Raw genomic sequence first — 25,824 nt, 5'->3', positions numbered from 1 at the left:
TTAATAACTGCTTATTCATGGTTCAACAATTATCAGGTTGTTACTGATTCGTTCCTCACTCGATCCTTAGTAACTACTCACAATGCAATAAATAAAAGATAGCACATCCTTTGTTCCTCTCCTTGTTTGGTTAGGTGTTTAAAGCAGAAGTAGATATGAGTATACTGTGTGAAGGCCACAAAAAGAAGTCAGTGTATTCTTACCAAACAGTCTTTAGTCACTTACCTGCCACTTGTGCGCCTTGTGAAAGGACTTCAGTTTTGATGGGTATCTCAATCTCTTCCATGATCATGACTGCTTTAGATTAAATGACTAATGACATTACAGTAAGACATAATGGAGTCCTTAACTGAGTGAGAGTGATTCATGGGAACAGTATAGATTAAAACTTTTCCCCTGTGGATATTGCCATGGAGTTTAAACAATATGACTTCATGGGAAAAAATCAATATGAAAGATGAACGCAGTGAAATGAAGCAGCAGAACACTGCTGCACCACATCAAAGGCAGTAGTACAAAGTCTCCTCTTTTGGCAGCTTTTACTGCCTCATGAATAGGCCCTCACTCCTAGTCTGTCTGTTCCTTTCACTTTCTCAAGCTTGACACGCTCACTCTCCCCAACACACACACAAAACGGCACACTTCCAGTCCCCTAGTTGTTCAGTACACACCCTTGATAAGCCACAGCCTCTCTGGTTATTCCTCGTCATAATTCTCTAATCATTAACATCATTCTGCACTTAGGGACAAGTCTGAAGGATAGAATCAATCAGAATCGGAGAGTACAGGCACTGGCGAAGAGCTGAGGAGAAGCAACAAACTTCCAGAGGTCAGTTCTACTCAAATGTAAGACTTACTAACATAATGCTTTTTAAAATAAAAATGGTAAATTAGCGTTTTAAGGGTAAAATTTTAACCTGCCTGCAAAACACAAAACAACCAAAAAACTTCACGTACTGTATCATTTTGTTTGTAGATGTGTTTAATTTGCTTGTTTTCCATACTACAGTGAAATGCAAGAGAGCTGATGATGGAGTTCACAACACTGCATATACTTTTCTTGCTCCTAACTGCATTAAGTCTTACAACACAAGGTACGTCAGACTAGTTTAAACTAGTTTAAACTCTTAATCTTCAAAGGAAAGTCTGTCACAAATGTATTGCAGACAAATTCTGAGCTACACTGGAGAAAAAAATATTCTAATGATGTAAGATACCACAGTGTGATTGTACTGATAATAATGCTAAAAGAACCAACAAGAAGCTTTTGTTTCTTATTCAATCTCAGTGCAATATTTATGTCTTTGTCTACAGAACTGGTGACACTAGATGTCAGTCCCAAGGTTATTGCAGAGTGCGGCAAGCAGGTTACTCTCAGCTGCAAAGTGTCCTCATCTCTGGAGGGACTGTCAATCAAACATATGGAGTGGTCCCAAAACAATTCTTTATGTTCAGTTGACAAAGACGGAAAAATGAGCACAAACAACAACACAACAACACAAAGTGACTTCCACTGCGAGTATGAAAATGGACAACTGTCCCTTATTTTTCAAAAAGTGCAGCCACTGGAGACCAGACACTCAAGCCCTTACAAGTGCAAACTTCGCTCTAACAAGGGAGTTGAATCTGCATCTACAAATGTGGAGTTACAAGGTCAGAGTCCACATTTAATCTTATGCACACATTAAAACAAAGACAAACATTTCATAACACTGTTTTTAAAACTGCTGAATTGATCATAAATCTATAAAATGCAAAAGGCCAGTCTGCTTCTCTTTAGCAACTTTTCTTCCATTATAGTGGCGGAATAACTAGTCAGATCTTTTACTTATGCAAAAGTAGCAATGCCATGATGTAAAATACTTAGTAAGTATCTGAAACTAATACAGAAAAAAAAAAATCAGAAATCAGAAGTCTTACAATGGCCACAGTGGTGTATTATCGTATTTGATTGTTACTACTGATGCACTAGTATAGAATATTTAGCTTCAAATTTAAGCTAATATGAGGCTTCAGCCATCCAAATTACTCAAATCAAGTTACAGTCTCTTTGGTGCCAAATTACTTAACAATCCTTCCACTGCAGCTGAAAAGGAAAACACTGTCCATGGAAACACAGAGGGGAATTTTTTATTAAAAGTACTGATAACTGGAAGATATCAGTTTTATTTGACTAATTAAGATAGCTGAAGTCTCATTATCTTCAGATAACACGGGGCTTCAGGGGATTTTCTACTGGTCAGTACGAACAAGGCTGAAAAACTGTGAATCTATCCTTTAACAGCTTATTAGAAATTGAGACCCACAAGCTTTTTTTCAAATGATATACTGACATTTTTATGAAGACTAGGTGGTTTATTGTCACTGAAGAACCTGTTATCAACTAACATTTATTACTTACAAATCATTATGACTCACTATGTCTCATAACAATGTTATTTAATGTAGCAACTGGTTGACTTTGAAGTAATGTAAACTACAATACTATGTATTATTTTTCATTATGATCAATTAAAATATTTTATATAGTCATCATCATTTAGTGTGTAAAATATCATTATGCAAAGTAACTATGATTGTCAAATAAATTTAGTGGAGTAAAGAGTTCAACATTTACCATTGAAATGTAGCAAAAGTATAAAGTAGTTTAAAATGGACACACTCAAGTACCTTAAAATTGCAGTTAAGAGAAAATTTACTTTCCACCACTGCTCCTTTGTGACTGATGTATATTTGATTGAAAACTATTCTCATGGTCTTCCCCTTAGAGTGTGCTGGGATCGCTACAGGTGTTGTGACCAGTCACGGTCCCTCCTGCACATTCAGCCATGTCTACCCAGACGGACGGGTGCACTGGTTTCACGGCTCCCGCAATCTCTCAGATGAGCCTCTGACGCACCACACTAGTAAACAAGTGGAGGGAGAGGGTTTCCTGACTATCCGCAGTCAACTGGAGTGGAAAGGTTCAGATCTGCCCTTCAACTGTTCCTTGATGAGCACCAAATCTGGTAGATACATTGCAAGTACTTTGGTGCAGAATCATGAATTCCGGGTCAGGAGTGGAACCGGGTCAGATGGAGCTTTGAGGACAGTTTTATATATTCCAATCTTACTTGCTGTCTCACTGACATAATGGATTTGCCAAAGTAAATCTACATCACGGATTGTGATAAGACATCAGGGCGAAGCAATGGTTCACATTGATTAGTAACAATAAGGTACTGAGATTGATTTTTTCTTTTCAAAATCTGGGGCATCAGCACTATCAGTTAAGTGAGTAACTCTGCATGGTCCAAAGCTTTATCATACTTCCCTTTAACTTTTTGCTGAAGTGAATAAGGAAATAACACACTGTTGAAAGGTGATAACAAGATAACAGATCATCACTATGCTGTATAAAAACATCTTTGTTATTTTGTTTTGATAGAGAGCCACGGATCAGGGAGCAGGGTATATTGGTTCCATTACACTCTCTCAGAAAACAACACATACACACACAGGAGCATTTGAGGAGCTATGTGTTCAATTTAGCCTCAAGCTATTCGGGAGTATGTATTTATTTCTGAAAGTGAGATGAAAATACCTGTTGACAGGCGTATCCGCCATGTGTCTACAGGCTGGTTGTCAATGTGTGATTAGCTGTGTGAATGCACGCTTTCTGCAAGACCACTATGACGAGAAAATCTTTAGATCTTTAACAGAATGTAGACGTCAAAAGATGAGATCAGCTGTAAATTTCCCGCAGAAACACAGAAGCCTTTGTGTGTCTTTGTGTGTGTGTGAAATAGCAGATACGGTAGCCGGACACGGGGATTTCCAGTCATACATCAACTCTGTCTGTGGTTCATGGTAGGATGCTGCCCTCTGGTGAACTAGTTGTGATCAGTGATTTCAAGTAGTGTATTTAAAGGGTTGGTTCACCTACTTCAAATGGTATCTGGACATACAGATAGGATTGGTTTTATTTGTCTGAGTTTTGAGCGATCCATCATTGGATTTTTGAAGAAACTCTGATACCATCAAGATGAAATTAATTTAATAATTTTGATTCTCACAGAATCAAACGATGGCATTTTTTTTAAAAATCAACAGTTTTCATAGGGACTATTTCTTGTATAGAGAGTAGTTCCAATGACCTCAGAAAGGTCTGTGTATTATCCAGAGTGATGTGAACACTGTTTCTATAAAGAAGTGTCGGTACTGAATTTTTTAATGCACCACAAATAAAATTATATTCATTTCCATTGTGAAGGCAGATATCGCAGAGACTGATATCTCAAATAAACGGACAACTCTCTGCATGGATAGACACACTTGAGATACATGAGGACAGGATATTTTTTGTAAATTTGGATGAAACCACCCACCAAGATGGACATGACTGACATTCAGTCAATTAATGGAGTGTAGGAGAACATGCAATGAGAGATCATGTCTAGTTTTCACGCAGACTAATGTACAAAACTGTCTACTTTAAGCTACATGACCAGTAGTCAGTGTCCTACAGTAGATATTCCTGTCTTGTCCCGTGTCACTCACCACTCAAGTCTTTGCGAGTATAGCTCGAAGCTGGAGTACAAACTCAACTCCGAGGCTAAAACTATTTTTTAAACGGTTCAGTGCAACCCCTTAAGACTTTCTTGTGAGAGCCTTTTCAAGTCAGATTGACTCTCTGCTAATGGTGTCAGTAAATCGGTGCCACGCAGGGGCAGCGTGAGCTTTTAGCAAGATGGTCTTGCGCCTGAGAGCCCACTGGGTGAATGGGTACGAGGTCACCTTGACTATTCCAGCACACATGGATGCATCCAGACAAAGATCAGACAAACACACACACACACATCCATACACACACACATACATGCCCCAGATACGCTGAAAACTTGAATATATGTGTTGTTGTCTTTAATGTGTTCTGGGTGGTGAAATGAGCTCCTAAAATCACAATTATGAGAAATATTGCTACTGACATGTTTGTGAAATATTACAACTGACTAAAGGCAAATTTAGATATTTTCTACTTATGCCTCCCAAATATTTGGCACAGCAAAATTAAAGTTATTTACATAAATACTCACAAAACATAATGCTTTTACAAACTGAGCCACCATAACTGTATATTTTCAAATTAACTCTTTAATTCACCTTTAGAACAATCACAGTGATGTGCTTAAATGGGAGCGGTTTGATTATCTATGACATTATGTTATTGATGTGAATGTTGCTTACAGGCAAGTTTCTTATTCGTTCTACTCGTGTGTAATTTCTCTTTTTGTTGGATGCAGAAAAGTGGAAATCTAAATTGATCACTGTAAATAGTTTTGATGTTAAAAGCAAATGAAAAAAGATAAAAACATTTGTACATGAATTTCCATTTCCAAACACCCAACTAATTATCTGAGGCAGCTTATGTGACCATATGTATATATATGAATATATGTGCATCTCTGCATAATGAAGAAGGCAGTGCACTGAAACATCAATCGTAAGAAACTGAAATAAAAGATTGCATTAAAATCATGACTCTGCAGCTTTCCTCTTATTTCTTTGATGTCTGTTTGAGAGCAGGCACGTTCATTTCTTTTATTGTGCACCAAAAAGGAACCTATAGCAACATGTCTGCTGATTACTGATGCATCTCTGGGGGAAAAAATGTGCAAACAAACCAACATCTGAGTTGGTGCAAAGTTTGACACAAGGCTGTTCACATTCATCTACTGCAGCGGAAAAGTTTCTCTGTTCTCACCTTAAATCTGAGTTTAAGGGGTGTGTCTACAATCATAATTTTGTGACATCAGAACTAGATGCAAGCCAATTATGGTTGAGTATGCAACTTATAGAAATATGACGTGGACACCTGAAACCAATGCAGTGAAGTAGGAGGCATCTTATGCCCAGCAGTTATACTTTTGAAATTTGCAGTAATTTGCTTTCTTATATTATGACCATATATAATATATAACATATAATATATATGGAATATATATTTGTTGTATTGAAGTCAGTGGTGAATTAAAGCCTTTTAGATGGGACAGAATGCATATTTTTTAAAATCTTTGTTAAAAAGTGTTAATAGCAAGCAAAACATACACATTTATGACAAAACCAAATCACATTGCTTGATCATAGATGCAGATGTGGATGCAGTTTAGAAGGCTTTAAGTTGCTCTCAAATGCCAAAGTGATGCTTCTCTAGTTTGTAGTCCAAATATTCAGGTAAAACACTTCAATCTCGTTAGTTATTAACAGCGAACTGCATCACTACCTCTCTCTCTCTCTCTATATATATACATTCGTAACATCTACTTGTTACCACAAGAGGGGCCTAGTGACACACTTAATAGTCAACCTGGACAAATAGTGTCTGCAAACTGCTCTTTATATTGATACAAGACTGCAGGGTTCAATAGGGCCAAGTCACTGATAAGTTAACCCAGAGGAGATTTTCACTGTGCAACAGTTTGTTTAATCATGAATGAATTATGTTGTTTGTGTAAAGACTGTTTATCTCACAATAAACCTACTTGTTAACATATTGAGGCATATGGTTTTATTTTTAAATTCATTGTTACATTTACATAATTATAATGGCATGGAAGTTCTTCTGTTGTTGTAAGTGACCAGCAGGAAACTGAGCTGTGTTTCTGCAAGTGGCCCTGCTGCCTTGTTACATCATCTCTCGATGTTTGAAGTTTGCCTCTACTGCGAGCACCTTGTCTGGACAAAGTACACAGTGGGGGGTGCTCGGTCTATTCACTGAGTTGTGTGTGTGTGTGTGTGTGTGTGTGTGTGTATACAGGGGCTTCAGGTCAAGTTCCCATGGTAACTAAGAGGCATCTCACTGTGTTCCTCTGGCTTCTTCTATGTGTGTGTTTGTGTGCATGTTTGTGTCTGGCCAATTATCCCAGTGGGCTGTTATCTCCTCTCAGAGAGGTTTACATTATCACCTTGACAGCCTGGTGGTCATTGGTCAGGTGAGCGACCACAGCTGGTTATATCATACACATGAGCAGAGGGAGGAGGGAGGTGGACAGACCGAGAGAGAAAAGATAAGAAACTAACTGACCGACAAACAGCGAGACAGGATGGATAGATGGGACAGAGAGCGAGAAGACGGAGGGATGGAGGGATGGAGAGGGGCGATAAAAGCCAGATTCTGTCAACAAACAGCTGAGATTTATGTGAAGCACTGATAGCCTGTTACCTAAGGTTACGGTAAATGGGAGTTGGCTTGAGATTAATTGCCACAAGAACTGATGTACACAAGGATCAGTGTTGGTGACAGTTGTGGCGCAGTTTTTGTGGATTTCATCGTGGTTTTCTGGGTGTTACAAAGCTTTATTTTCAACACTTTTCAATCTTTCATAGATCACATATCATTTGCACACACACAAACACACTTTATACATGTTTTATAAAATGCACTGAAATGTTTTAAACTGTTAGAAACATCAGTATTTTTTTAACCTACAGCACTGTATGTCTCCATTCATTTGAGCATGAGAGAAAAGTTTGATCAGATACATAAAACTACTCTGCTTGGAATAATAATTTGTGTCTGATATGGTTTTTTCCACAAAAAAAAAGTCCAATTACCTCATTAAAATCCTTAAAATTACATCTCTTATTATGCAAATATTGCTAAATTCAAAGTTGTGATGTTAAACTCATATTTCTGATGAGCACAGACGGTCTTCTTGTGTCAAACTCTGCACATCATTCTGCACAGTGAGGCTCAAACAATTGAAGCAACAATAAGCAAAACACATTTTTAAGTGTAGGGGGACTTAAAGTGAAAGCAGCAATGACATAATTTATTATCCTATTATATTCCTATTATAGTCCTACATTCAAAATTAGACTTATGTAAAACTACAGAACTATTGGAAACAAAATGAACATCAAGTATCAAAAGTAAAAGTACTCATTATGCAGAATCATTTAATGAATGGATCATTATTATTGATGCATTAACATGTAAGCGGTATTTTAATGTTGTTGTTGTTAGAGGTGAAGCTAATTTTGAGTGTTTTTCCATAAAATACATGTACATTACAACTGTTCTTAAGTAAATGCACGACTGAAAGCAGCAACGTGATTTTACAACACTCTCCCTTACTGCTCCAGTTTACACAGTATGTGCTAGTAGGTCACAGCTACACATAGAGCAGCGGCGGCTCAAACACTGAATGAACCATAATGTCTGTGAACATTCTGTAAATATCAAAGGCGACAGCACAGGAGGTTTAATTAACACTTCATCCCTCCTCCACAACATGATTAACGTATAGCAGATCAGTGACTCAAACATTGCCGATGCTGCCAACACTGATTTCATTTTAACACTGCCTTCTTATTCTCCTATGATTTCTTTTTTTTCCACAAGCTTTTCAGAGAACAAACTAATCCATTTTGTGTCCATTCAGAGATGATCCAAACTCCTGAAAGGCTGCTTTAGAGAGATCAATACATGAATAACCCAGTGGGAAGACTGAGCTGTGCCTCAGCTGCTTTCACATCTACACTGAGAGGATGTGGTGTCTCGTTATGTTACAGCAGAAGAAGTAGAAGCGTTGAAAGGTATGAATAAACATACAGACAATATACACTCCTAAGCTATGCGTCATCTCAGATGCTCCAGTTATTCACAGCAGCTGGAGACCAGCGACAAAGACTGTTATGTGAATGAAAGATGAACCTGTTTATCTGAAGCCACCGCCTGTAGAAAGCCTCACAACAAACAGAGTGTGAAGTCTACTGAGTGCCATAATGAGATAATAGGAATACTGCAGCTAATGCTGAGATGCAGAACGCTTGAAGACACTTCCAGGTATGACAGCTGAGACGAAACTCGAGCTGTCAGTTTTCCAACTTTTTTTGACAGATTAAGCCGAAAAGTTTTTGGAAATTGCCTTCATTCGATCTTTCTGTAGGAAGTTTTTTTTTTTTTCTCTCCCTTTGCACCATTTTTGATCCCTGCCATGTGGATACAAGTAAGGATGGCATATGGCACCTAAGTCACTCGATGCCCAAGGCCTCAAGCCCATATGTGACAGTACACATTCATGTCCATGTTCTTTCTAGTATATTATGTAGAAAGCTACTGTATACAGTATGGTGAGAAAGCGCAAATGACTGAAAGTTAGAATAAAACGATCAGAATTTCTCGACAGCACACAAGTCAGCTTTGACGCCACAGATAACTGACCTTGTAAGGTTTATGCGTTCTGCTACATCGTGCATTCATCCTTTCAGGATCTGTTCTTACAAGGACATTTCATATGCAGCTGATGCATCCATACAGCTCGCAGATGTGTGTGTATTTTGTGTAACTGTATGCACACCTTGGTTGCCCTTGGAGACCACACATGGTTATAATCCTCACCTCTCATTAACATAATGCCTTTAATATAATCCAATCAGCAAGTCCAATGTGAGAGTATGGAAAGATTAACATAAGCTATATAGAACAAAGACTGTATTGTTGCAATGTTAGTGTAGTGTAGTGTGCCTTCAAATACTCATATTAGTCAAACACAAAATGTGTTTAGGAATATGCACCATGTAAATGTTTGACACAGGACCCCACTGCAGGAACTGGACAATATTGTACATTAACAGCACACTCAAAATCCAGCCTTTTATTTATGTATGCATACAGATTTTATGAGTATTCTAACTGATTTGAAAATGGCTGATGCCCATCCATGGCATTGCTTCCTTTGACCTGCATGGGAGGCACCATGTTTGTTAACAAGTCCACCAACTTTGCCTTACTTATTTGCATAATGAGATCAGAATGTGGTCCTATTAATCCCAGATGTAAATGCAAAGGCCCATGAGTCGGATGTCATTACCCAGAAAATGTGTCCAAATACAGATCACATGTTAATACCAGGTGTAAATAGGGCCTTAGAGAGCTGTCAATTAAGCTCAGTCAGTTGTCGTGAACTGGCTCTTGGTTCAGACAAAGAAGGAGGGAGAGCACACAAAAGGTTGTAGGTGTGACAAAAATAGTAAAATCTGTGATGTAAGCGGGTGCATGGGTGAGTGGAAAATAATGCGGGAAGGTTGGATGCTGAAAGAAATGACAAATCAAACAAACAAAACCAGGAGACCATGTGGGAGCTGAGAGAGAAGGAGGCAGACTGAGCCGCCAGCTATGTAGGCTCTCCAAACCAGCAACCTAGGTGAACCCCCTCCCACTGATGACCTCCACTCTGCTGGCTACTTCTTGAAATGGGAGGTAGAATAGCACCAGGATTGGTCATCACATGGTACACACACACGCTGTCCTAAGAAGAGGTCTAATCAGCCAAAATAAGTGAAAACACCTGTGTGGGTATACCATGGCTGTGTGGAGCCCTGTGGTGCCACTCTTCCAGAGAGAGCAGAATCAAAATCACCTGTGTTTTTCCTGCTATGACACATCAAGTCGGCAGTGAGTGTTTTTTCTACAGTGACATTTTGGCCAAAGGTCTTCTTCAAGGATTTTTTAAGTTTTTGTTTTTTTTACATGTTCCTATACCTCACCAGACTTTACTCTTTACCTGTTGTTCTTACTACAGTAATACCTTTCTAAAAGCAGCGAGTCATCACACTAAAGATTTAATTAGCAATAGCTCCTTTGTCTCGAAGTATAAAATTCTTTTGGTCACATTCAAGTTCAGTTAGACTAATTGGCTTTACAGTAACAGGGTGCGATGTGACATTTTTGTTGCAGGTACTGTATTTTGGAAACGGTGAGTGTTATTCCTGTCTCACAGCTGATTGCAAACCAAGTCTGCTTGGTACTCATCGTGCAGTATTTACTCTGATTTACTGTATGGGGTGATTGGACATTGTTAAACTTTATTGACTTAATGACAATAAAGAATAATATGTTTTTATTAGATCCTAGTTTTAACACATCAGTGGTTTTCAGTTAAATTAATCTAATCCATCTAATCTATTCACCCAACTACTGTAACAGACAATCCTGACCCTAACAAATCTTCCAAATTAAATAACAACATATGTCATTGTTAGTTTAATTTGTACTTAAATACTGGACTGAATTCGTATTTGGTTCATATGATACACACTCTATTGGTATGGTCACAAATTCTCATCCTATTCATTTCAATAAAGAAATGGAAAAAGCTGTGTTTGCTCCCTTTAGCAAATCTCACTTAACTTTGGCCTTCAAAACAGCAAGGCTAAAGATCCTGTAGGGTTTCATAAGATAGGGGACAAAGGAAAAGTTGTGTTGAAATCCATGTATGTCAAATTGGAAAAGTGTCCATCAAAACGACACATTTTTCACTTGTAGAAAAAACGAAGTACATTATTCATTAGGTTATTATTATATTCAAATTATTATATTATTCACATTCAAATTACAATAAAATGAGACACTATAAACATGACCAAAAACTAATCATACAACTGTTGTATGATATAAGACAGTGCAGGGTTATAAACTATATTATTATTATATAGTTAATTGCAGAAAGCTAATTGCTCTAACAGCTGAAGTGCACATCTCTAGCACTGAGGCCATTTTACAGTACAACACAACAGAAGTGCCAAAATGGGCAACAGTTAAAGATAAAGATGTGTTTATTTGGAATCTTCTTGAAGATAATGTTGGCACAAGTGTGCTGTCTTCTCAATCAGAGCGCATTGTCAAGAGGACTGATCACTATCAAGTCAATCTTGGATGGGAAGGTGGGATTGACCTCCGGGAAGTATTGATTGGTAGCATCCTGAGAATGAAGGGATGCTGTAAGGCTGGCAGTGAGTACAAGGACAGGGAGAGAGGGGAAAGACAATCAGGTGTTTGATAAACTGCATTGGTTTCATATTCATATCTAGGTAATTGAGATTACTTGTTGTTCCTTAAAGATCCCCTCCAGACATGTATTAAGACATATAAAAATATTCTGTTTGGAACAATAATGTGTGCCTGATATTGTTTTTCCACAAAAAAGTATAATTACCATGTTAAAATCCATCAGAATCTATGAATATGTAAATATGTTTCATTTCAAAAGTTTAACTACTAGACTCAAGATGTCTCCTTCTTCACTCACAAGTCCATTTTCAGTGTATGTGCGCTGTAAGCTTCAAGTTTCCACTTCACACTTGTGTAAGTTTAACACTAGACCAGGATTGGCTTCTATACTAGTTGTGATGTAACAAATCATGTCCATAGGCCCATCTCTAAAAATCAGATTTTCAATTAGCACAGAGGAACTTTCCACTTTCAGCAGAAGAATGTGAAAGTGTCAAACTCTGCACATCAATCATTCTACACAGTGAAGCTAAAACATCGACCTATAGGAACAAGAAGAAAAGCATATTTTGCAGTGGAGGGGGACAAAACTGACCCCAAAACTGTAACAGGAAACCCCACTGGCATCTGTTTGCATGGGCTCAATGATTCTCTGCTCCACTGAGGCTCCCACTCACATCATCAACGGCAAACTGGCCCATTTTAAGATCAAAGTCCAAATAAAGTTGTAATATTAAGAGACTGTCTGGATATTGTGGTGCTCAACGTATTTCGTTAGTGCATACAAACCAGTTATTGGTCTCAAAATTGATCCTCTGCTTTACCCTCATGTAGAAACAGTCTTGGTATTTCCCATCTATGAAATATTCATAGCTTATTGAACCATTCTGAGTAATACAGAATCAATGTAGGAACATCTTTTTCTTTGTAATTGCATATAAATACATAAAACCAAGCTAAAAAAGGACTTTACTGTAGGTATCCGCTGTATGTTATCATACATCGATAATAGTACCACGTTTGAAGAGGCGGACTGTAAGAGAACGGATTGAACCAGACTTAAATCAAACCCCTTTGAATGATATACGGATCAATAAAGCTTCGCCTGCTGTACTTGTTATGTAACCCACCATTTCTGGAGGATTGCAATCCCCTCCAGGTCTCACATCAATGGGCTGTTCATTATCTCATGTCAAAAAGTCATCTCTGTCTGTTCACCATGTGTTTCACCTTTCCATTTATCTTACATTTCAGCTCCTAGAAGAAAGAAATGAATTCTCGGTAATTTGGGCTCATTCTCAATGTTTCCCACTCAGTCTACAGGTCTCACCACCCACCATCCATTCTCTGCATGAACGGAGGGGTCAATGCACCACAGACGAAAAACTAGTGTCTGATTGACATGGTTCAGTGTGTTCGGAGAATAACATCCAGATGGTCCTCATTACGCGGAGACCCCGGCAGCTTTCCATCATGTTCCACTGCTTCAGTTTCCTGTCACTGTGTAGTTATGTAACTGTGGGTATTTATGTAACACCTGGCAACCCTGACCAGCAAACTGGCAAATCCCACTCCACATCTTCACTTATTCTAGTAATTGCTTGAAAGCAAGGGGAGCATACCTGTCTCTTTTGTATGGATAAAGAGATTGTCATCTCCATCAGAAATGAGTGTTATATGCTTGTGTTTCCCAAGTGCAACAAATGACTTTGAAGTGACAGAGGACGTAGGAGGAAGGAGAGGTGGAGTTGTTGGTGACTGGGTCTAATGCGTTTTCCTATTATGGTAAAAAAAAAAAAAAAAGGACAATCACAGTGTCTCCTTTGAAGAGTAAGGAACTTGGAGATGGCTTACTCTTCAAAAGGGATCATCCTCCTAAGATGACAGAGCCAATTTAAAGGCCATTCCGAAATGATGCTATATTCCTCCGTATAGAATACATTTCATGTGATTGAACTTTCTATCCTGTGACACTTTCCATCTGCTGGTAGATGACTCCATCCTGCTCTACCAGTACAGGCATGCGTATGTGAAGTATGTGAAATGCATTCATAAAACTCAGAGGCAAGCAGTGTGATTTCTCCATCTAATCTCATTTCTCTACTTCCCATAAAGTCACTATTCTCACATATCTTTGTGCATAATAGAGTATAGATTATCAGTAATTAGTCCTTGTGGCCTATTCTGTTCTGATAATTCAATTTCTGCAAATGAAAAAACCTCCTAATTACAGATAAAGAATGTGACACGATAGAGGCCAAACACTGTACCATCTTGGCTGATCTTTCACCGAGTCTCACGACTTATCATCTTATCATGCGGGGAATCCTTCAGAGGTTCAAACTGACACTTTGACACATCCAGTAACTGAATACAGACATCACACTCTATCAAAAAGGAAGGTATGAATAACGGGTGTAAAGACACATGAAGGAGGCTATTCTTTTGATGATGTATTAGTTTTAGTCATCAAGGCTACAGGTGACATTAGTGAACTTTATAAAAAGAGAGTTGAACTTTTGATTTGTAGTTTCAGAATTATCATTTCTAAGCAGGATTTATTTGAGAACATTGAACTGAATTACTTCCTCTTTTCTACAATGTCTCACATGTCACACCACAGAGAGGAAACCAGCAAATGTGTTAATTAAATGGTAATTGTAGTACGTGATACAGCAGATGAATATACACATCACACATTTAGAGAGACTCTTTTCAGTCCCTGTGAAATAAACACACACTTGGTGTTCTGGACAGAACGCCATCTGATGCAAAAGACACTGGGACAGAAGCAGAGACAGCAAATATTCTCTTCTGTAAACACACGCAGTGTATGCGTGCGCATGTGCACGTGCAAGCACACCAGCAGACAGTTAGACATTCGTTTCCACATGTACACACAGGAAAAACAGTCACCCAGAAAAACCCATACAGTATTTCACACCTCCACCGGACACCGTGTTTCTGTTGACACTGCTTTAGAAGCAGGAAATGTGTGTCTGTGAACCCTTTTCATGATCAGCAAACATAACCTGATTTCATTCACACATCCTATTTTTGGACAAATGCATGTGATGTTCTGTGTTTAACACATGTGCATACACACGTATCTAAAATGAATAAATACAGCAATACACAAACAGACAGGAAACAAACAATATGCAAACAATAGATCACACATGTCTTTTATTTAAACAAAGATACCAAACACACACATGCAAATTCACACCTGCACAGACACACGTACTGTATCCATCTACTAGACTAAATGTCAGTCAGCTGTTTTACATACCAAATCTGCCAAAGCAGATCCTTGCACAACATCATCCAGACAGTGAACTGTTCAGATATATCTGGATGTGACATGAGATATATAATGTCTACCCCCTGCTGTTTTTTTTTTTTTTAAGATAAACCTCCACATATAACTAAATAGGTCATTGAGCAGAGTGATGCATTTGGATCACATTCATATCATGAGTCACAGCTTTCGACACTCCTACACAGAGAGAGCAGGACACGAGCAGCATTTCTTCAGCCAAACTGTATTTGGGTGAAACTTCACACCAGACAAGAATTTACATATTTATCCGTTTCCCTTGTGATTTCAATATTGTGAAAGTGTGTGAGAGAAGACCAAATGTGTGGACATAGCACCACAGTATGTATTTTTTTTAATGAGAGAATATGCACATTTATAGCCAACATCAGTACAATAAGGGAGTGAAACTATATCAAGTCTTAAAACGCAACCAAAGTTACAAAATCATGTACAAAAAAGTACAAAAGGGAGAATCAGAATTATTGTCAACAGCGCAAAACATAGTTTCACAATAAAGGCTCTAAAATTGTGAGATGCCTACTTTTTTTTTGCCTTTTCTTCTCTATTGGCCTGCGTTCATGTCACATGACTATCAAGTTTATGTCTGTGAAAACAAACAGAAAATGTCTGACGTTCCTTTTATTCTCAGTGGAAATGCAATATTCAATATTATTAAGATAGGTTCTGCGTTCTGCATTTTGATAACATTTGTATCTAGAAATGTGCATTTTATTTTCATGATATTCATTCAGCGAGTGTATATGATGTTTAGTTTGTCAGTTATTACAAAGATTTTTGCAGGTTTTCTATTGTTGCTATGGTGGTTGCTATGGACACTGCTATCACTGAAACCATGTAGTTGCATGTTGTTTGAATCGTTGTGTTTGTGTAGTTATCTGAGCTGTTATGTTTCCTGTGTTATTTTATGTAAGTGATGATTTTCTTTCAATAAAAAACATAGATTTTAGAGTGCCCCATGGATGAAACGAATTTGAAATGAAGGGTTCGGTGGTGGGCTAAGATACGTTAAAAGGTGTTTACAAGGGAAATCAGTCACATACCTCATTTCCAGGTACCCAAAGGGATTAAAATTATATTCACAGGAGAAGTTTTTTTTTTCATATGGAACAGAATTTAGGTACAAGTAAATACTTCTTATGGCTTATGGAAAAAAAAATACCCCTTCATTTGCATCTAGCCCCACCACTCAGTTAGCATAATGACAAGTTATCCTTACTTTGATAGCAGAGATAAAGCCTACAATAAAATAAACAACAAAACCAGCCATCTTCTGATTTTAGATTAGATGTAGATTCGTTGCTGTATGAATTAGGCATTAGGGCAAAATTCACTTATAGTTAAAAGTCATGGCAGAATAAACAGGTACTTTGGCAGAGGAAAACAAATCCCAGTGTCAGTATAACCCCTCTGAACAACACAAACACAACAAACTTAAAGGTAGATGTCCAGCTGGAGACTGTGCAGCAGCAGGGTAAATGAGGCTGAAGACGTCTGTGGAGGCTGATCTAGATCACTCTGACCTCTCTCCGAAGAGACATTTCAGAGATGCGATCAATCAGACCTACTTGTCTTTGCAGAAGCCCTGCAGAGATTTCCAAATGGATGAAGACCTCAGAACTATAGGTCATCATCTCACACACACACACACACACACACACACACACACACACACACACACGCTGCTGTCAAAATCTGAACTCCTCACTGTTTTTATTTTTATCTTTTGAACTCAGAGTCTCAAGAGGTTTTCTGTTTGTTTGACATTTGATATTTATGCTTGATTGATGTTTAAGGACATGCAGAGTGATGGTGAAAGAGGGTGTGTGAGTTATTGTGCTTGTGTGTTCATTTTTTGTTATCATATTTTTCCTCCATCACTCACACTGTGGCTACACTTTCTTTAAAATAACCCATTTTAAAGTATTATGATGTTCTATCACTGGTAGAAAGCAACAAAGCAAGGGATGGGGAGCGGTAGGATCATATTAACATGAACACCACAGATACAGTTCCTGTTAATAATTTCATAACCATGGTGATGATCAATGGAGCTAACATATGGCTGGAGGTATATATCTTCTCTCTCTTAAGTACAGTGGGAACAGACTTAGAGGCATGTGAACATCATGTACTGTTCTGTGCCCCCCTGGAAGAGAGAAAAAAACATGATTGCTGTTTGAAGCAGCTCTAAGGAAATGTCACAGAGGAGGGAAACAGCCCACTGATGTTCCAACATGAATATAAAGGACAGATGTCACAATTAATATATTGGTAAATAAAATGTAGAGGTGACTCACAGGCTGTAACAACACACAATGTATACAAGAAAACACTGATTCACTGATATCCAACATTTGAAATACTGGCAAAAACACAGTATTTGTGTATTCACCAAGTTGTCCTTTAAAGGAGCGTGGACAGAGATCTGTCAGTCAGCTGGTACTTATGCCAGTCGACCAGACGCCAAACTGCTGCCTTGATTGATTTTCAAAGTTCAGCTCTTTCTTCATGTGACATGTGCATTAGAGAAGATAACCTAGGGCAAAGATGGCAGACAAGTCAATCATGCTTAGCTGAAGTTACACCGACAGGGAATTACATTTGTTTTGATGCCCTTTCTTCCCTGACTGCCAGCCGCTCTAAACTGGCAGGATGGCAGGTTACAAAAACTCCAAAAAAGTTGTTTTTGAGTCTGAGTGAATATTTACAGGAACACTTCTACTGTATGTCCAAACAAGATACAAGATAACTACACAACAACATAAATGCTGAACTCAACAGCTGACGTTTCTTTATTAATTCTTTGCTGAACAGTTCTTTGTATGTTTGATGAGGTGTTGCTATCTGATACTATTATTGCAATAACTGGAGCAGACTGTTCCCTGTCACTGGCCAGGTGGGCTGTGTTTCTCTTCATTATCCTATTTGTCACTTAACCAGGCTGGTACAGGGTTTCCATGGTGACTGATAACTGTAACCGGTATCAAACAAAATGGTTTAGACTCAGAGAGAGAGAGAGACAGAGAGACAGAAAGAGAGAGAGAGACATAGAGAGAGAGAGAGAGAGAGAGAGAGACAGAGAGAGAGAGAGAGGTGAAAGAGGGTGAAAAATAAGTGACTGCTGCCCAGAGCTAAACATGCAGAACAAACTCTTGGGAGCAAAAATCATTTGTCCGTGTCATCCTGTAGATTAGACAAAATCCTACACAGACACGCAGATATTTTTTTTGCACTATTTTTCTTCAAAGTATTGAAAAGTATTAGTGAAGTATTGAAAATTACACATGTGTAAAAGTGTATATTATACTGTATAGCTTGACCTCACCCACTCTTTCCCGACTGCCAAGGCGAACCAGGACCATCATCTCAGGAGTCCAACAGCCAGGACCTTCCATATAAGGAGTGCTGGAGTCAACATTAAACTTACCAAAATATTGCAACAATAGTCCGACTCAGTGTGAGTCCTGGAGCCGGGAAGAGCAGCCAATACTGTCAATCACAAATGTCAATCGACGCCCACAAGGCAGACATCAAAGCTACTATAAGTAATAACACTATAAGTCTTCAAATCTTATTTATCTCCCTACATGCTGGCACAGGGTTTTCAAATGGCAGGGCTTACAGAGAGTTTCATCAGACTCTAAAGATAGTACTGTGGAACATTATGTGATCAGATTGCTTCCTTTTGAGCTGGAAAACATGGATGGAAAGACACGTACTCACCTGGGTCCTGGTGTTTACTTCAAGTTCTTTTATACAGGATTAGGGTTATTGTGTTTCATCATTCTGCAGGTTCCTGCAGCAGTGATACCTTCATATGACCATTCAATTCAGTCTAATGTATGAAGGTGTGACCTTTAAGACTGATACTTTCAGTACTTCAGGGGCTTGTAGATGAAACAGTAAAAAGAGTAGCCTTACAATTCTACATGATCAACCGTGCAGATAATTGTGCCAGAACACAAGAGAGCTGTGATGAGTTTGTTTGTCCAAGGATCTCCGCTTTTGTGTGAAATCAGCGGTTACCATCACGGTGGAGAATGTGTGCGAGATGTATGGTAATATGGGACATTAGCATTAAAATGCGCTCGTGCCCTGTTTCTTATCTGTGATGATGTCCTTCCCCCTCGGCATGCCTGCCTCTTTCATGATGTCTCTCCTGCATGCTGCTTTTGAACAAACGGGCTCTTCTGTATGCAGAACAAACTTTACGGATTTCTTTGTGGTTTCTTCGGTGACACACCTTTTAGCTGAGGGACTTCTGGGTCATTTGTGCGCAACCAACTATTCATTATGAGTGAATAGTGATTGCAATTAACAAACATTACTAAGTAACAATTTATGAATGCGCTGTAGTCGAAGCATTAATAATTACAGTCACTTGCATGTGTGCATCCGGGTGTTTCAGGAGTTGTTGTTAAAATGCATAATGCAGCTGTGGGGACCTACACAACAAAAGGATAATTATGTTCACAGAGAAGTACTGATGCACACTGTGCACACAGTCACATACAGCAGACCGGTGGGTGTTTGCATTTTGAGATCAGTAGGAGAAAGCATCAGTCTTTCATCTTCTGTTACCATACTATTTTAAAATGAGTCTCAAATACATTACATCTGTGTCCTCTGTATATTATACAGCCACACTATCAATCCAGCTAACTCTGAAGAGGCTACTTGAAGCGTACTGGAAAGTCGTGAGGGTTCGCTCGGAGCTGAGGATGCACCAGACGTTTCATCTCAGTTACACAAATATTCTTTATATTAAAGCTCTAATATGTAACTATTCCGCATCAAAATGTCTTAAAATGACTAGACCTATGTTATATATGTTGTTGAGTTGTGTACTCACATTATCCCAAATGTTTCCAACAATTTTCCAGAGAAATCCATAATTTTAATCAAGGTAACAATACCCTCTACATACCCCATCTACCGAAGACTATATGCACACAAGATGCATGTGTCAGCATTGCGGCTGTTTGCCACGATGGAGTCTATCAACGAGTATACACATAGAAGATAATAAGTTGGCATAGTGGTTGTCTGGCCGAAACTGTCATAAATTGACATTTATTCAGTTTTAAGCCACATTTTTATGATAAACTTTTTAGATCTTGGTCGTTTTTAACTATATCTTTTAACCAGATGAAGGATTTTAGTCAGTTATGAGATGGTGGAATGTCTCCGGTGTCCAGCCCTCAACTTCCCACCTGTCAGTCAGTTGGGCAGTAAGACATCTAGCTGTCACTATCTCTCTTCTTCTGCTTCTTTCTCCAAACTATGCACACATGCACCCAACCACATGTATTCTGCACACTGCAACCCCCCCCCCCCCCCCCCCCAAATTCCTTCCTTTTTTTTCATCCCTTTTCATTTGACCTTTGCAATGACAGTTCTGTGATGAAATTGTCACAACAACCCTAAGGGGTAATATTTTTGTCTGATGATTATTAGCTATAACACTTTCTATAACACTAGCTGTAACACTAGCAGTAGCCTAAAGGACTGCACATTCGGCAAGCACAGCTCCTCCACGCTGGCAGGGACAGGTTCAGTCTTTGGTTAGTAGCTACTTTTGGACAGTGACATACAGATAAAACTTAACTTTACACCTGCTGATCATTCTCTCTAAACTGGGTCAGCCCGACTGCCCGAAAAACAAACCTGTCACAACAAAACCTGCATGACGGAAAAAGCCCATTGTGATAGTTTTTGAGGTGGTGCACATCAGCTGTGGCGTAGTCTATGGTGTAACCTTTGGGCCCATGCCATAGATGAGGTGTAAACCTGTCAGTGCTTGATCAGTATGAACAGGAGGAACAATCACAGCAAACAAAAATTATTTCAGCATACTTATGAGTACCGTTTCAAGGCAGACTATCTTTAATTACATTAATTAAATAAAGATAGTAATCGTGTCTGATACATTCGATTGATGAGTTTGTATTATTTTATCTTTTCATGGTTAAACATACCCTAGAAGAAATAATAACTCTTTAGGTTGCATTTGCTCATCACATTACTGTTCCTGGATGTACAATCAAGTGACAACATGAAAATGTTTTGTCACAGATAATATTTATTCACAGTCATGCAAAGACAGTTCTGAATTGAAGGATATTGCTGAGAATGATTTCCCTGTTCAACTGTTGTTTGAATGCACACCTGATGCTGGGAAATCTCCTGCTTATAGACCAACCCTGGAAAAACAAATACAGTTAAACTCATGAGCGTCTATATGTGAATGAGCGGGAAACCCTCTGGAAATGCCATGGAAACCGATCACCGCTCAGTGGGGCTCATTATCTGCCTTGGTGAGGAGATGGAGAATGAGGTGGGGGGTTGGTTGGAATAAGAAATGGGAGACAGGATGATGAGGAGGCACAGATGAGTGAACGTGAATAGGGTGAGAGAGAAAAGGGAAAAGGTAGGTGAAGTTAAGAGAATGGGGAGAGGGAGGGAGGGAGTGAGGGAATTCATGTGATCAATATTCCCCCTGCTTACAGACCCGGGGAATGATAAGACTCTGCACACTATCACATGTGGAGGTAATAATGAGTTTTCTACAAGGAAGAAATTATTCATACTGTACCTGGTGTACACAAAAACCATTTTTTATCACCCAAGGTGTGACCCTTTGACGTGTCTCACTATGGAGGATCCAGGAGTCCAAAAGTGACAGGAGGGATAACATTATCACTTATAAAAAGAGATTTATTCATGGGGTAGCTGCTGGATGATTTATTTAGGAACCTACAGTGCAGAGCAGCTCAGAGCTGTGCTTAGAAAAACGTTGCAATAATAAGTCAACTATAGATCTTTTGCTTTTCCTTACCACTATCCATATAGTTTAACTGCTTCATGAGGGTGCTCCAAACCTGCAATATTTTTCTATTAAAAGAGTACTCCAACGATTTAGCATTGCATTCAAAAAGTATAAAATTGATGCAGCAGAACCACACATCACACGTCTTTTTTTATTCGCTAATCTTAAACAGAGTTGAGGAGCGGGCCACAGCAGTCTGGTAACCTCACTTCTCTCTAACTCCACACATTTGTAGTGTTCAGCCACCACCAATCTTGCCTAAAGTGACATTACTTGAGGTAATTTATCAGACATCTGGAGACATAAAAGGCTTTATACAACTTTTTTCACATATGCAATAGTATTACCCAAGACCAAATCATCTAAGATTCATCACTCAACTCTGCAGCCATACAGAGCTTTTTAGCCTTTCCTTGCTCACTGTTTTAGTATTACAGCTAGCAGTGCGACTGATTAGTTCAGGCTCTTATCAATCCCCTGTAACAGCTGGTTCAGGATGAGGATCCAAGAGCAGGACACGAGAGGCAGGTAGATAAAAAGTCTCTTTTACTGAGAATCATAGAACAGGATACTGGCAAACAGTACCGAAAGGGAGCAAGCAAGAATCAGGGCAGTGGTCAGGCAGAATCGAGCACTGAAAAACGGGTAACAGGAATAATTACTGGAACACTAGGTAAACACACTAAGGCTATGTTCGCATTATATGCTGAACTGGCCAAAATGGAAAAAATGGAAGCGTCAACAAACCAAATCAGATTTTGTCATATCAGCCACTTGTATATGTGGTCCTAGATCTGATTCATATCTGATCTCTGGCTATCTGACCGCTGTCAGAACGGTCAGATCAGAATTCATGTTATTTTCTTAACGTCTCACTTCTCTGTGCATGTGCATACCGCCTATCATCATCATTCAGTGTTGGCGCCTCACAGCCTGGTAAAAATAAACATTGAGGAGAGCAACAACAATGTTGGAGGTCAACGGAGAGAAGAGGAAGTTTCAAATGTGTTGGACATTTATGGAAAAGCTTCTATTCAAGGCAAACTGGAAGGAACTTATCGTAACCAAATGTCATCCATGTTTCTGATTTGACTGTTGCACAAATTACGTTATTGTTGTTATTCTTATATGCATGCAGCTCACATTTCAGTTACATCTACACATGTCACTTACAAACATGAATGTGAACCATCAACACAAAAAGATCGGATCCGATTAAAAAATCAGAATTGAGCATTAAGACCTGTAATGTGAACGGAGCCTGAGACGATCTGGCAGAGGACAAAGGCTGTATGACTGGTATAAGTACTGAGGAGCTAATAAGTAATGAGGGGCAGGTGTGCAGGCAGTCAGGTGGAAGGGAAAAGGTAAGGGGAAGCAAGCACATGTAAATGGACAGAATGGCAAAAACAAATGCAAAAGGTGTCAACCCATGAGAGCAGCTGGCAGCAGTTATCAGCAAAGTGCGATACTTGCCCAGCACCAAACAAAAAACAGACAAAATGATCAAACAACTGCTGAATTGGGCTAAATATCTAGCAGGGGAGACATGACCCAGATATTTTTCTCTGGAGCTGGTGAAGACCAAAGCTAAGCTAAAGGGAAAGAACATTGGACATCAATTCATCAGACAGACTGAAACATGACTCCAGTGGGCTTTAATTTCACTCCAAAAATGTGTCAAGAAAAATGATTAAGCATTTCTACTGTAGCACCAAACATAATCTTACAGTATTTGCTCAGGAGGAATGAACTTGATGACACTTAACTCTAACTCTTCTGATGTATTTTGATGCATGGAAGTGCCGGTGCTATTGCCAATCATTGCACCATCTGACGTGCCTTAAAACTGATATCAAACATTCTGACACAGATTGCAACCAAGACTTTATCAGACCCATGTTTTTATCGCATGTTAACACTGTTAAATGTAGGCCAAAGAGCTTTTTAAGGTTATGTCAGGGCTGCATGTCAGGCAGCTTGTTTTGGAGTTCTTTTGCCCCTTAGTGGCCAAAAAATGATTCATATAGTCAGTGGAGAAGAAGGAGACAAGAAGAGGATGAATGTTATCATCAAGAGGAGCTTCAAACTAGCTGGAGCGGTCATGTGTTTTTAGTCGCTGGGAGCCTAAATTTGATACTACATTTTCCCACAGTATCACTATCTCCCACATGAATTACATTTACTATTGTTTACCCTTGAAATAAAATTTCTAATTTCCAGGAGAGACCTGTAGAAAGCTATATAGATTTAATTAATGTAGCAGGTTTAGTTAGTTCCCATCCCCTCACAAGAATGACCTCAATTTTCAGCGAAGACCTCATTCCATCCCGTGCAGAAGCAGGACAAGGCAATTCCAGAGCCAGCATCACAACAAGTGGAGCCATTCATCTTAAACAGAGTGAGTGCCATCCATATCCCGCGAAATGTCACACCCACTTGAATGCCTCTTTTGCCTTTAAGGCCAACTGAGGGAGCTGTGCACGTGTACAGTGATATGCTGGGGCTTTTACCCAATCACTGAGGTACCATAGAGAAGCTTTTTGTCACACTCTGAGTTTAGGTGACAGAACTGAGATAGCATGGTGTAATTCAGCTCTTTGTGTTGGCAGGAACCTCTGTTTTGCACCGAGGTATGTAGGACTATCCAACAATGCAGTTCAGCAAATCGTAATAACCTTGGAGATGGAGCACAGAGGGCAGGATAGAGCTGTCAACTCGTTAACCCAGCCCTTCCTCCCCATCTTCAGGGGGTGTTTGGGGTATTATGTATGAGATGGATGGAGCATCAACATGCATGATGAGAGAGAAGAAGACAGAAAGAAAGTGATTGCAAAATGAGGAAGGGCAGGAAAAAAAATGAGAGGAGTGAGGTGGGAGCAGAGCGGAGGAGAGAGCCATAATTGGGATTAAGATGGATGGTGTGTGTGTGTGTGTGTGTGTGAGCACACATCAGTAGCTGGTTTCTTCAGATATTCAGCGTCCTTCACCCCGCAGAGACACACCCACTGTTCAGCCCATGGGGGTTTTTCAGAACGTCAGTAAGGATCCGTAATCTCTTTTGTGAGTGAGGTGTAAAGAGGCCCGGCGGGACAGCGTGTTGTCAAGGACAACATCATACTCTGCCATCGAAGCCGATAGGAGACTTGAACAAGCAAAGCATTTATTGAATTTAACTGTATCTGGTGTGATTCAGTTCAATCCCACATTTAGTTGCCTTGTTTGTCTCCTGCAACATTTTGAGAGCTGCTGTGCATGCAAACACACACTGTGGTGTTGGACGTGTAGCCTCACAGGTTCCCTCTGCACCGCTGTATTATGGATGTTCACAGCAGCCAATTTTTAAAAAAAGAAAGGATAATATTTATAAATGAATGGGTGTATTGTCAGAATTGTAAGCATGGGTCTAATTTTCAAGGTAACACATCATAAAAATGTTTACTTCATTTCTTACATGCATTTTGTGTGAATAAACATCTTTAAAAAAAGGATTTGCAAAGGATGTGCAAAGTGCCCTTCAAATTATTTAGTGAATTTGTTACATTTACAGTTTGGCAGTCCTGATAAGATACAAACCAAGTAAATAAAACATGAAAACATACGATCACAGAGACAGAAATAGTAGTTACCTGGATGTAACTCCAGTTCAATGAGTGTGTGTGCAGCCCTCTAATGGGCTTTGCAATTGGTTTACACTTACGAGGCTCTTATTTTCCTCTCCATTCTATAATGTATAATGATTTACATATAATACAGTACATGTCTAGAATATTAATAATGATATGAGTCCAAACAATGCACAGACTCTGGAGCTCATTTACTGTCTATAGCGATTTTTGTCCCATGAAAGTTCAGCATATGCACTCATGCATAAGCCAA

General features: G+C 39.1%; 1 protein-coding gene across 2 annotated transcripts; it reads left to right on the top strand.

Annotated features, from left to right (window-relative positions):
• Positions 1–704: 704 nt before the first annotated feature.
• Positions 705–4,264, top strand: LOC137174910 (uncharacterized). 2 transcript variants are annotated; one of them, XM_067580446.1, is made up of 4 exons: positions 705–829; positions 1,010–1,094; positions 1,315–1,653; positions 2,769–4,264. In XM_067580446.1, exons 2-4 carry the CDS (start codon positions 1,028–1,030, stop codon positions 3,131–3,133), a joined length of 771 nt encoding a protein of 256 aa, XP_067436547.1. In that variant the 5' UTR covers positions 705–829; positions 1,010–1,027; the 3' UTR covers positions 3,134–4,264. The 2 variants fall into 2 exon arrangements, with proteins under 2 accessions (XP_067436547.1, XP_067436555.1); XM_067580454.1 differs by having other exon boundaries at positions 736–846.
• Positions 4,265–25,824: the final 21,560 nt, after the last annotated feature.

Source organism: Thunnus thynnus, chromosome 3, assembly GCF_963924715.1.
Source record: "Thunnus thynnus chromosome 3, fThuThy2.1, whole genome shotgun sequence".
Taxonomy (NCBI): domain Eukaryota; kingdom Metazoa; phylum Chordata; class Actinopteri; order Scombriformes; family Scombridae; genus Thunnus; species Thunnus thynnus.
Note: the sequence above shows the minus strand (reverse complement) of the source record. Positions and strands in the feature narration are given on the sequence as shown.